The sequence below is a fragment of the Populus euphratica genome, unplaced genomic scaffold (genome assembly GCF_000495115.2).
Source record: "Populus euphratica unplaced genomic scaffold, PopEup_1.0 scaffold11.1, whole genome shotgun sequence".
Taxonomy (NCBI): domain Eukaryota; kingdom Viridiplantae; phylum Streptophyta; class Magnoliopsida; order Malpighiales; family Salicaceae; genus Populus; species Populus euphratica.
In genome coordinates, this window is record NW_011499878.1 from 154,183 (window position 1) to 167,467 (window position 13,285).

A 13,285-nucleotide genomic window follows, 5' to 3' on the forward strand; every position below is an offset into this window, starting at 1 on the left:
AGATATTTCCCTAGAGAAGACTATTGAATGTCAATTTAGGGCATGAACCTAGCTTTATTTAGCAAAGCATTCTCAGCTCTTAAGAGACAGTCATAAAAAGGACTAGATTGATGGCGTATTCACTACTAAAAAATAAGCTTATTAGCAACTAACTAGCCCGTTGCAAATAATATTAAAATTTATTACCGATAAAACTCAATAATGAAATTAACAATAAATAATTTCAAATGCAAATAATAGATGCTAATTTTTTAGCAACAAATTATCTATTGCTAAATTGTTTAGTAACAAATTATTCATTGCTAAAATTTAGTTGTTGAATATATAAATCAACAACGGAATATCTGTTGCCGATTAGTAATTTTAAAAATTTAAAATTAATTAAGTCAAACTTAAATCTAATAGAAAAAAAAGTTAAAATATTAGTATTTTTATTAACCGAAAATCAAACCCCCATTTCCACAATTTGCTCCATGAAAACTTTGTCCTTATCTCTCATTGATTTCTATTATAATTCTAAATCAAAGCCAAAAACATCTCCAATCTCTCTCTCAACTACTTGTATAAAAGAAGTTTGGCATGCAAAAGTAAACTTTTCAAACTTTGTATGGAAGAAATTGGGAAGCTTTGCGGGAAAGCTGACTTTCATAGTTTTAACCATAGATTATACACAAACTCTACAATCCTTCTTAGGATACATTACTCATATTTTTCTTTTGAAAAACAACACACATTCACCCAAGAAAATAATATATAAATCCCGGAAAAAGTCTCACTACTTAACCAAGCAACAACGGAATCATCACAGAACCATGAAGATCAAGAACACTACATTAAAAATTAGAAACATTAGCATGTGATGACAACCATATTTAACAAAATGACAACCATATTTAACAAATAATAGATCTACAAAATTATTCTATAAAATTAGTTTATCAAACAATATATATTCTCTCAAAATTACAAATATAATCTCTCAAATATAGATTTTTTTTATTATACCTGCTATCTTAATTTTTCACATTATGTTTGTTCCTTGCAAGATGGAATTCTTGAAAGTGTAAATTAACTGGAGAAAAAGTTAAGAAAATGACAAATTATATTTTTGAAAAATGACACGTGACAAAGATAGGTTTCTGGAGAAGGAATTAAAAGCGACATATGAGTTTGGTTTCTAGAAAAGGAATAGAGGTTAATTAGATTTCTGGATAAGGTATAGAAAGGATCATATGGGTTTTCCGAAGAATAAAGGAATTTTGCTTGTGCGAGGTTTTCTTTTGTTTTCAAGGTATAGATGGACCAATAAATAATTAATATGTAATTATTATTTATTTATTTATTTTATAAAATTTAATATTTAATATTTAGTATTTTTTTCTCAGCAACCATATTACCAATTCTTAAGATATTGATTGATTTTTTGTTGCTAAATCTGTTGCTAATATTAAAATGTATACACACACACTAATCTATTACTAACATCCGAGCCTAATGCCCCTCCTTTTTAGTAGTGATTGGCACGGGTACAAAGATTAATGTTTGGTGAGATAATGACACTAATAAATATATGGAGACTCCCGTGATGGAAGGCCTTGATTCTACGTTGGTGCCTGACCTTATCACGGACAATGGAACTAGATGGGATGAGTGCTTAATAGATTCTCTTTTTTAATCCGTAGATGCAACCTCAATTTTGAGCATTTCTTTATCTTCAAGACGAGTGAAGGATGAATTGATCTGGCATTATAGAAAAAAATGGATCTTATACCTGCAAATCAGGATACCATATAGCTATAGAGGTGGATGGACCAAGTTTCGGAGACAATTCAGATCAGAAACGGAGAAGGTTATGGAATTTGAAGATATATACCACCGAAAATTAAACTCTTTTTATGGAGATCTTGTCAGGATTGCTTTCCTACACGAGCTCGGCTACTTCAAAAGGGAATTCAGGTCAATGATGTTTGTATTTTTTGTAGATTTGCGGGTGAGACACAAGTGCATGTCTTTGTTCATTGCTCATTTGCGAAGTGTTGTCGGCAGAAGATTGGTTCGACTACTCAGATGATTGCATCAGTTACCTTCCAGCAATGGTTTTTCAATCAGTTTAAGTTGCTGGAGGAGAATTTGCTGCTGAAGGTTGCGGTGGTCGTGTAGTCCATTTGAAGCCCACATAAATGATAAGGTGTGGACCAACAAGCAGGCTCTGTCAGCTTACAATGTAGTCAAAGGGAGTAGACTTCTTAAAGGCCAGGAAATCTGCACATTCCATTCCTATGCCCTCAAGAATCCACCAGTCCTCCATAAAAGCTTGGGAGAAGCCTCATGTTGGATTCTTCAAGTGCAATGTGAATGCAGCAATTTTTGTAGATAGTATAGCTATGGGACAAGTTCTGCTGACAGGGTGTTGGACAACCAGATGAGTGTTTACAGCTGCAATGGCTAAGGCTTTGGCACTTAAGGGAGTCTTGCAAAAACTGATTTCATTAAATCTCAGTAATGTCATCATAGAGATTGATGTTAAAGCTACAGTGGACGATCTTGTTTCAGCTCATACTGATAACACTGAGTTTGGTCTCCTCCTCTAAAACTGCCACTTGATGGTTGTTCTGATCAATTTGTGAGCCCACTCACCATGAGACGTGTTTCAGAGTTTCTTTGTTCTGTATTACAGAATCAAACTTAATAAACAAGCTCTTCATTTCAAAAAAAAAAAAAATCTGTTATTTTGCCCGCTATGTTTAAGTTCTAATTGATAAAAAAAAGGGATTCGCTATTATAAATATGTTTTCTAATATTATAAAAGAATATAAATATATAATGAATTCAAAAAATATATATATATATAATTATAATTATAAATTATAAAAGTAGTTGTGGGTGTTGGTTAAATATCAGAACTAAAAATCCATCTCAATAATAATAGGCAAAAGATAAAGGTATATATAAATATTTTATAAGTATAAATTGTGAATAGTCTTGTTAATTAATGGTGATACATGTACGATAAATTATGGAATGGAAGAAATAACGTGAGACCATTTTCAAATTCAATTTTTATTTAATTCTATAACAATTAAAATAAATATTTTAAAGAGTTCAAAGGGATTAAAAACTCTCGAGAAAAAATGTATTTAGTTAAAATCCTCACTTTTTCTTTATATGTTTTCTCTTTTCTATTTTGACAAAAAAGATTTTTTTTGTTAACTAATTGATTTTAGAACCCTAAAAATCTAGATTTTAATTTCTTTTTAATAAAAAATTTCTGAAAATAATTAACCCTTGAAGTAGCCACCGTCTCTCCATTGAAGTAGCTGCACTGTGACATCTCCAGAAGCAACAAGAAGCACCAAAATAATTAACCCTTACTAAAAGAATCAGCCACCGTCTCTCGACCTCCACAACAAGCAGCAGTCGGCCACCATTTCCATACTCACCCTTACCTACGGTTTCACCACCAAGCATCGTCCATTTCTTCTTCCCCACGCTGAAAGCCTCGCACCAATTAAGAAGCATCCACATCTTGTTCTCCATTCACGACAGTCCAGTACCTGTTCACAGCATCAGCCTCACCTTCTCTATCCCAGTAGCAGAGCACAGCACCAGCGTCGGTTAGGAATATAGCAGCTGAAGTTTTCAGCTGTGAACGATGGCTTTATCTTTTCTCTTGTTTCGACCGTAAGCAGCAGCAGGCAGTCTCTTCGCACAACAAATCTGTGCAGCAGCCTTCCAGCAGCAGCAGTCCAAGATTCAACAGCCTCGTTTCTCTAGGTTTCTCCATTGAAGAACAGCCACAACATCAATGTCGGTTGTGAGCAGCAGCTAAAGTTTTCAGCCGTGAAAAACAGTTTTATCTTCACCCATGGGTGGCCGTTTTGTTCAAACCATGAGCAGCAGCACTTCGACCCAACCGGGAACAGTAGCAGAGATATTAAGTTCCAACATCCTTAACTCTCCCTTGGTCTCCATTGAAGGTCCGTTTCTTAAACTCATAAAGCACGACCTCTTTGAAATTAGTGGAACAAACCATGTTGTGTTATCTCCATGATGTACATTCTGAATTTAATTTGTAATCAAATGTTGTTTAACCTTGAATTCATTGAATGGCAGGTCCTGCTGGAATGGTATAGGAAGGGGCGGGAATCATGCTCTGGAGTTTTTGATAGCTCACTGATTTCAGTGCCTTGCAATGACTATCAATTATTAACAAACGAGCTCAGCACTGCTCAGTGTTTAACAGTATATTAAGACACAAAACATGAAATAATGTAATATAATGATGTTTTTAGCTGTAGTTGAGATAGGACATTCTTCTCTCCTAGTTAATTGTTTATCATTACGAGGCTAATTAGAGACAACTCATGAAATGAATAAATTACTTTTAAAACAAAAAAAAAATTCCTAGCTCACACCTAGGAGTTTTTTAAAATTTCTGTATAAACACAGTAAAATAATTAAATCATCATTTGAAGTAAAAAAATTAATTGTCACCCAGACATTTTTCTCACTTCCATCTGATTTTTTTAGTTAGGATTATATATATTTAATGAGTGGTGATTTAATATTTTAATAAATATTAAAAATATTAAAAATACTTGTCGGCGTGTGAGGTATCATTTATGATGGTGTTTGAATTCTCTCGGGAACTTCTTTATTCATGGGTGATGTTTGTAGCCAACAAACTTTCGGATTGGAGTGAGGAACATTTTTTTTTCCTGCTTCATTTTTCACTTATTCACGATTTTCTAGCCTAAACCTCTAAATTTTCAAGATAATTTTTTAATTTATTTTATTTAAAATAATTTATAAAATTAATATTTTTTTAATTCTAACCTCTTCAGTTTTTTCATTTATGATTTTCGCTTCATATTTTTTTTATTAACATTTATTTTATTTGAGATAAATTTTAAATTTTTTCTATAATTTCTTTCTCCTATAATTTTTTTTTCTTGCTTTTTTTCTTATTAGATTTGAGCTGTAAATATGACATGTTAACTCGAGTTAATTCTAAATTTTTTTTATTTTTTAATTAAATCTTTTTTTATTTTATTTTTTATCATCAACTTAATTGAGAACTAAGCTCTTTATTTTTATTTTATTTTTGTGAGTTGTCATGGTCTTATAAGTAAAGTTGCAAATTTAAAAGTTTGACCCGAGTTAATTTACCATGTTGTCATTTTAATATTAAAAAAATTAGAATATGTCATCTTGAATTTAATTTTTTAGTTAAATTATATTTTTATTGTTATTTAAATTGTTTTTTAACTTATAAAATTGATTGAGTAATATCAGATCAACCAATATAATCTAAGTTTTTTTAAGAAAAAATATTAGAAATGTTTGAAAAAAAAATTATTTCATGTTAAAAAAAAAAAACCTAAACTTAGCGAGAATAATTTGAGATGAGCTAAAAGGACATTTCAAGGAGGGCACTGCGTGTGGGATGATAACCAAAATCAACAATCAACAATCATACCTATTTATTAGGTACAAAATTTAAATATTGTCGTGGGGTATTATTCAATGTGTGTGTATATAACACACTATACGTTATATTTATTTATTTATCATTAATACTAACAACTGATTAAGAGAATCCAACAAATTCACTAAAAATACATATATGATAGAATTATGCTAATTATTTATATCAAACAGCTAAACATCCATGCATACATCATATGATCATACATATATCCATCATATCAATAATTAATCATATAGGCACAAGCGAGCAATTTATCCCTTCAAAGGTGCTGACAATCAAGGGAATTCTTGCCATTTAATCAGCTCTCTCTTCGAACCTCACAGGAAAACCACCCTTCATCTGGCCCGTCAAATAAGCAACAAACTCGGGCTCAAAACCATTCTCTGCCACTGGTACAACCTTAAACCTCCGTAATATCCCAGCCACCACCCTCTTCATTTGCAAGAAAGCCATGTCCTTGCCCAAACAAATCCTTGGGCCAGCCTGAAAAACAGGGTAGGTATACGGGTCCCTCCCCACAAAACTCCACTTCCCATTCTTATTAGCTCCATCGGCAGCACTCTCCAGCCATCTCTCTGGCTTGAACTTTTCCCAATCCGAACCCCACAACACGTCGAGCCTCCCCATTGCATAGGGATGGTAAGACACTCTCATACCCTTCTTAACCACAGTCCCATCAGGCAAAACATCGTCGTGCTTTGCAACCTTGCCATCTATTGGGACAGGAGGGTACAGCCTCATGCTCTCACATAAAGAAGCATGTGTGTAAACCATGTCCTTAACTTCTTCATAAACTGGACTCTCCGATTTCTCTTTTATTTCCCTAAGCACTTCCTTCTCCACTTCTTGGTTCTGAGAGAGCAGCCAGAAATACCATGTCAAGGCAGCAGAAGTCGTGTCCCGGCCAGCTAGTATAAAACTGATGACAATATCAGTGACAAAGTCATCATCAGAATGACCAGAGCTCAAGAACCGGGATAATAGATCGACGGATTCGAGTGATGATTTTTTGCTGAGTTCTTTCTTCTTCTTTTTTATGATGTTTTTGGCGAACTGGCGTAGTTGGGAGGATGCTTCTTTGAGGCGTTTCTCTGATCCAATATTCAAGAACTTTTTAATCTTCCATAGATAGGGGAAAAGTGAATTGAACCTGTCGCTGCTTATCTTGGCAGCGTCATCGAAAGTTTTTGCAAATACTGCTTCAGGGAGATCAGGCAGCAAGTATGCAGGGTCGTATCCGAAAGCGATATTGCATATGTTGTCAAAAGCGAATCTTTGAAGTATGTCTTGCAAATCAAGGACTGTATTGTTAGCCGCGGCGGCGGAGAGAATCGGGATCAAGCGTTGAGAGAGTTCAGTATCAACAAGGATCTCGACGAATTTACGCAGTGATTTGGTGTTGAATTCATGGATGGAAACTTGCCTTTGAAACTTCCAAGAATCGCCATCAATGTTAAAGATACCGTTTCCAAGAAAATCGAAAAGAATTCGCCGAGCTCTGCTGCCTTTCCCATAGTTGTGAAACTGGGTTTTAAGTATATGTTGGACATTTGCTGGGTTTCCCGTATGGACACGGCTATCATCCAAGAAACGGTGGAGAACAACAGTGGCAGTGGGGGAGTTTTGGATAAGATCTGATGTCCATTGAATGACTCGGTTTTTATTGGCAAAGATGGCCACAGAGGATCCAATTAATGGGAGATTTGGATTGGATTTTGATGATGCTTTGGAGTTGGAATTTTTGGTGAGATAGATGAAGAGTGAGACAACAAGGGAAATTGATGCTAACAGCTCAATAATAGACATGGTCTGGTCTGGTCTGGTGATTGGAGGCAAGCCGTGTAAGCTGATAGATAGATTCGTCTACGTGAACCTTGAGGAGCTACTTATAATTAAGCTCCATGGACTTGCTAGGATACCTTTATTACCATTTGAATAAATAGACTAAGATTCGAATTTGTTTCATATGAACTGTATATATAACTTAGTAGATATTTTTATTGACCAGAAGTTTAGATTAAAAATGATAGTCTAATATTATTAGATTTGGGTTTGTTTCAAACGAATTATATTAATAACTTAGTCAATATTTTTGAGCAACATGAGAAAAAAAAATATCTGGAATAATCAACATCTTTAAAATTGTTATAATTGGAGATCTTAAATCAAATTTAAAATTTTACAGATAATTTTATAAGTAATGCTTCCCAGAACAGCCACTATGTCACTGAATGAATTGTCAGATCTTTCATATTCATGTTTTGAGTGTGTGTGTGTGTGTATATATATATATATATATATATATTGAACTCTATATTTTATTTCAGATTTTATTTTTTATTTTTTTATTTTTAAATTTTATTTTCTAGTAGAAATAATGTTTTCTGACCAATATAAAATTCTTGTACATCTCTTAAGAAATTATCCACTATATATTTTATTTTTCAGAGAATAAAATTACAAATTCAAAATCTATATCTACAATCTTCTTTGCTAATTAAATCTTATATATATCTTTTTTCATGCAATTTCCGTGTTGTTAGAGCATCTTTAAATGAAAGGTATTATTTTAAAGAGATAAATTGATAAAATAATATTTTGAATAGTATAAATATAACTTTTTTTACTATGTATACTCCAATAGAAAAAAAAACCATTTAAAAAGCTAATTCTATTAGAGTGGAATAAATAAATATTTTATTTTTTCTTAATAATTTTAATGTTATTTTTTTCACATGGTTATATTTAATTGGTTTAATTTTTTGTTAGTCCCACTTTGTTAGTTTTGGTTCTTTTAAAAGATATATTAAAATAGTATTTGTGAGAAGAAGAAAAAAATCATTTTAGTATTTTATTTGATTTTCCTCTTAAAATATAAAATACAAATAAAAAAATCAAAATATTATTGTTTTTTTTGTGACTTTCCATTTATCACCTCCATTGAAGATGCTATTACCGACGTTCATGTCTTCGGCTTGCATCAATGTCACATAAGAGAGCCAGCTTTTTACGTAATTCTAATAAGATCGTCACTGAAAGCTCAGGCAGAGAGGTACATGTTGCCCACTGGAATTTTCCACAAAAAATAAGAGCGCCAGTTGCCTTGGAAGGTATGCAGGAAATGCCTGGGATTTTGATTTGTGGTGTGGCCACCACAAAGTTTTGCGGATGCTGCTGAAAGTGCTTGTTCAACAAGCTATTATTTATTTTTTACTTCGCACCAAAGCACTTGTAAGATCTCAACTGCAAAAGCATCTGATCAAATAGAAAGTTTAACGTGCAAATATTATAAAATACCAAATCCAACCTTTAAGATATTGGCAACTGTTGCACGGAAAACCAAATAAATAAATAAATGTTGCAAATGTTTTTCTTATCCTTTTCTGGTAGCTATCGTAAAGTTTATGTTCATATATTTTTTTTGTTTAAGGTGAACTTGAAAAGTAACTAATAGAATACTATTAGTTTAAGTGGAAGGAAGAATTTTTATTTTTTTTTGGTTGAAGAATTATTGATATAATAAAATGGAATTCTGCTCATTTATGTTATTATAAATCAGAAGTAGAACACATTGACTCATCCAATATAAAACTTTGTGATAGCAGCTGAAGGTTGCCAAGAAGCACTGGATCTGTCAAATATGAAGGTTGCCTCATAATCTGTCTGGTTGCCATATCATTTGAAGAGTGGCTGTTTTCTTTTAAACCAAGAGAATTAATTCATAAGCACCAAGCGAAAAGATCGGTGAAAAACAGTAATATAATGGGAGATAACCTATGGCAGCCCTCCCCATAAAGCATAAGCCAACAAGGCCTGGATATGCAAACAAGAACCCAACAAAAAGCATCATTGAGAAAAATGAAACAATATGGTGCGATCATGTGGAGATAAAGGCATATATGATGGAGACATTATATATGCAGTTGAAGTTAGTCTCCAACCTCTTCTCTTCCTTCCCGTTGTGATTATCATGAGATCAACTAGACTAAAGATGACAATACCAGGAAGGCAGGACTGATGCCCAATGATCAAAAGAGGGCTGAGCTTTTTCTGCACTGGGCTAGTCTAGAGATTGGCTTTGGGTTTCTGTGACAGACTCCATCATGAAATGGCTTTGGGCCCTTCCTTGTGCTCAAGAAGAAAAAGACCAGCAGTCGGATGGGCGGATCAACCCTAGCAACGTGCCTCGGATGTGGCAAAAAATAAAAGCAAAAGTGACCCCCAGGTAACATGAGCACTTGTTCTGACCCCATTTAAATATTAAAAAATTAAAAAGGAAAAAAGGACCGCCCTAGATATATCATCAGATCAGATCAAATCTTGAATCAGAAAGACCATGTGAAGATTTTCAGACAGGTGAAACTGAAGAATCTTTGAAAGCTGAAAATCTCCGGCCATACAAACCCAAAGACATAGGTGAGGCTTCCTTCTCTGCTTTTAGACAAGTATTTGTAAACTGTATGTAAGTCGACAACTTGCTGTTGTGCTGTAAAAATAGGATCAACATCTTGTCTTCTTCATAAGCTTTGTTCAGTTTGCTACATGTGAAACTTGCGGTTCTGTTGAGTTCGTGTATCTTAAAAATTCTGCCGGGAATCCAAGCCTTGTAATTTTTTTACTTAATTTTTGAGTGGGGGGTCATGAATCAAGGGTGGTTTGGATATTAGAATGAGAGAATTCAGGATTTATGTAGGATACAGTTTTTGAGATATTTGAGGTTTGTTTGAGAGGGAGACAAACATGGGTGAGAAATTTTGGGTGAAAGAAGAAAATCGTATGGTGGAATCAGTGCTGGGTGTTGAGGCCTGTGAATTCTTGATCACGTCGGCTTCTAAAAACATATTGCATGATTTGGTTTCGCCGCCTGTTAATTTGGGTGTGCAGCAGGGTCTTGGTAAGGTTGTAGAAGGTTCTCATTGGAATTATGTGATTTTCTGGTATGCTTCTGGCTTGAAATCTGGTGGGTCTATATTGGTCTGGGGTGATGGGATTTGTCAGGACGCGAAGGGTGGAGGGGTTGTACATGGAAGCTCCAGTGGGGATGGCAAATTGGAGGAAGTAGAGAAAAGAAAAGTGAAGAAGTGTGTGCTTCGAAAGCTTCATGCATGCTTTAATGGATCAGATGATGGTAGTTTTGCGGCCAGTTTGGATGAGGTTTCGGATGTGGAGATGTTTTATCTAACCTCAATGTATTTTACATTTCGGTGTGATTCAGCATATGGCCCTGGAGAGGCATTCAAGTCTGGTAGATCCATTTGGGCGTCTAGCATGGCTAGCTGTTTGGATCATTACCAGCTGAGATCAGTTTTAGCCAGATCAGCTGGGTTTCAAACAGTGGTGTTTTTACCTGTTAAGTCTGGAGTTCTAGAGCTCGGTTCTGTCAAATCAATTCCCGAAGAACATGATTTTGTGGAGAGGGCAAAAGGTTTGTTTGGGGCTTCTAATAATGCACAGGCAAAGGCAGTTCCAAAAATTTTCGGCCGCGAACTGAGTCTGGGTGGCTCAAAATCACGATCAATTAGCATTAACTTCTCCCCAAAGGTTGAAGATGAACTGGTTTTCTCTTCAGAATCTTATGCAATGAAAGCAACAAGCACGAATCAAGTTTATGGAAGTACTTCCAATGGGCGCCCTAGTGACAAGAGTGAAGCAAAACTGTTTCCCCATTTGAACCAAGCACTTGTGGGTTTCAATACTGAAACAGTGGTTGGTGGTTTGGAGCAGCCAAATGATGACTTGTCCCCTCAGGGTGATGAGAGGAAACCAAGGAAGAGAGGAAGAAAGCCTGCCAATGGAAGAGAAGAGCCGCTGAATCATGTGGAAGCAGAGAGACAGAGGAGGGAGAAGCTCAATCAGAGATTTTATGCTTTAAGAGCTGTTGTCCCCAATATATCTAAAATGGACAAGGCCTCTCTGCTTGGAGATGCCATTACCTATATCACTGATCTCCAGAAGAAGATTGGGGCTTTAGAAACAGAAAGGGGGGTGGTAAACAATAATCAAAAGCAGTTGCCAGTGCCAGAGATTGATTTTCAGCCTGGACAGGATGATGCGGTTGTGAGGGCAAGCTGCCCTCTGGATTCTCACCCAGTTTCTAGCATCATAGAAACATTCAGAGAACATCAAATTACAGCTCAAGAGTGCAATGTGTCCATGGAGGGTGATAAGATTGTTCACACATTCTCTATCCGGACTCCAAGTGGTGCTGCTGAGCAATTGAAGGAGAAACTGGAGGCTGCACTTTCTAAATGATCTCATCTCACCGTATATTTCTATTTACATCATCAGACTATCTCATGCATGTCCCGGTCCGTGTCAAAAATGGGATTTTGTATCGATAGATGATTAGCTTCTGTAGTCAAGTTTTAGAAGAGAGCAATCGGTGTTACGATCTTTGCTGTATGGTCGTGTAAAAAGCTACCAAATAGACAGAACAGAATGCATGTAACAAGACCAGGAGAAAACTCTGAAATCACTCCTCAGGAAAGCTCCAACTGGGGAGTGGACACCATTATTGCAAAACAGTCTGAATCATCCACCGATGTTGTTCTGTCTATTTTCTTGATTCATTGTGTTTCTCATGTGTATCTCGAGGATGTCAACGTAGTGTATTAGACCCTACTTTCAGAACATTGCGTGAAATGCTGGAAACAATTAATGTTGCTCGAAGACCCGCACTAGGCATCGAACATGAATGCAATGTGTTTGGATCAAGGCAACATCGAACGACACCATTTTCAAAATGAAGAATTTATATGACTGCATCAACATTAAAACACACTTCCTTTGATCTGTTCAGATGAGAAACTGGTCGTAGTATCTAATTTCCTCAGTTCCTCCGGGGAAAAAGATAACGAGAAATTAAAACCTTTGCTTTTCTGGTTAAAATTATGAAGAGGTAGTATCGTGTGGGCTGCGGGCTGCCATCCTCGTTCTAGAATTGTTTAATCTTGTCTGGCCTGTATCAATAAAATGTAGTTTTAATTTTTTTTAATAAAATAAAATAATATTGTTTTATATTAAAAAAAAAAAAAACTAAACCGAGTTTTGACATCATCGACCAGATTGTAAATTGACCTGTCAATTGTTTATATCTAATCGGGTCAAATCTTTTTAATTTTTTTAATCCAACCCGAGATTGATAGGTCTTACGACTCTCTTCCTAGATTTAAGTCGTTGTATTCATATTAATTAACAAGAATTAATTGGGGGAGGGAAAATCATATGTTATTGGAACAGTAACGTGTCTATCCTTTTCATCTTCTTCCTTTTCTTTTTCTTTTTAATTTTCATAATTCAATCTCACGATTAATTAAAAATTAAACTTTGCTATTTAGTATAGGTTTTTTTATACAAGTTCATTATAATCTTGAAAAAATATCTCAACAACACTGAGTTGGTGCTCAGCTATACAATCATCTACTTTTTTCTATAATATTATTAAATAAATATGATCTATTTTGTTAAATAAAAAAATATAATTCCTACATAAACATGATTGTTATAATTTAGAAATTATAATTTATTTTGATTTATTTTCTATAAGGTTATTGCGGTTATAGAAAAACATATCACCATTGGGTTGGTGCTCGACTTTTTAAGTATATTTTTTTGTCATATTATTAAATAAAAATTATTAAAAAATATAATTATTGAGAATTAGGGTATATGATTTATTTTGATATATTTTTTACAGAGTTATTTTGATCTCAAAAAAAAAATCACGGTATTAAGTTGGTATTCGGTTTTATAAGTATTTATTTTTTTATTATATAATTAAATAAAAATAGTTTC

At 34.3% G+C, this 13,285-nt stretch overlaps 2 protein-coding genes across 2 annotated transcripts; one reads left to right on the forward strand and one right to left on the reverse strand.

Moving 5' to 3' along the window:
* Positions 1-5,707: 5,707 nt before the first annotated feature.
* On the reverse strand, positions 5,708-7,416 carry LOC105128682 (cytochrome P450 94A2-like). Its single transcript, XM_011030458.1, has one exon. It carries the CDS (start codon positions 7,295-7,297, stop codon positions 5,786-5,788), a length of 1,512 nt encoding a protein of 503 aa, XP_011028760.1. The 5' UTR covers positions 7,298-7,416; the 3' UTR covers positions 5,708-5,785.
* Positions 7,417-9,733: 2,317 nt separating this feature from the next.
* LOC105128683 (transcription factor bHLH3-like) lies at positions 9,734-12,060 on the forward strand. The gene has a single exon (XM_011030459.1). The coding sequence runs from the start codon at positions 10,232-10,234 to the stop codon at positions 11,741-11,743; it is 1,512 nt and encodes a 503-aa protein (XP_011028761.1). The 5' UTR covers positions 9,734-10,231; the 3' UTR covers positions 11,744-12,060.
* Positions 12,061-13,285: the final 1,225 nt, after the last annotated feature.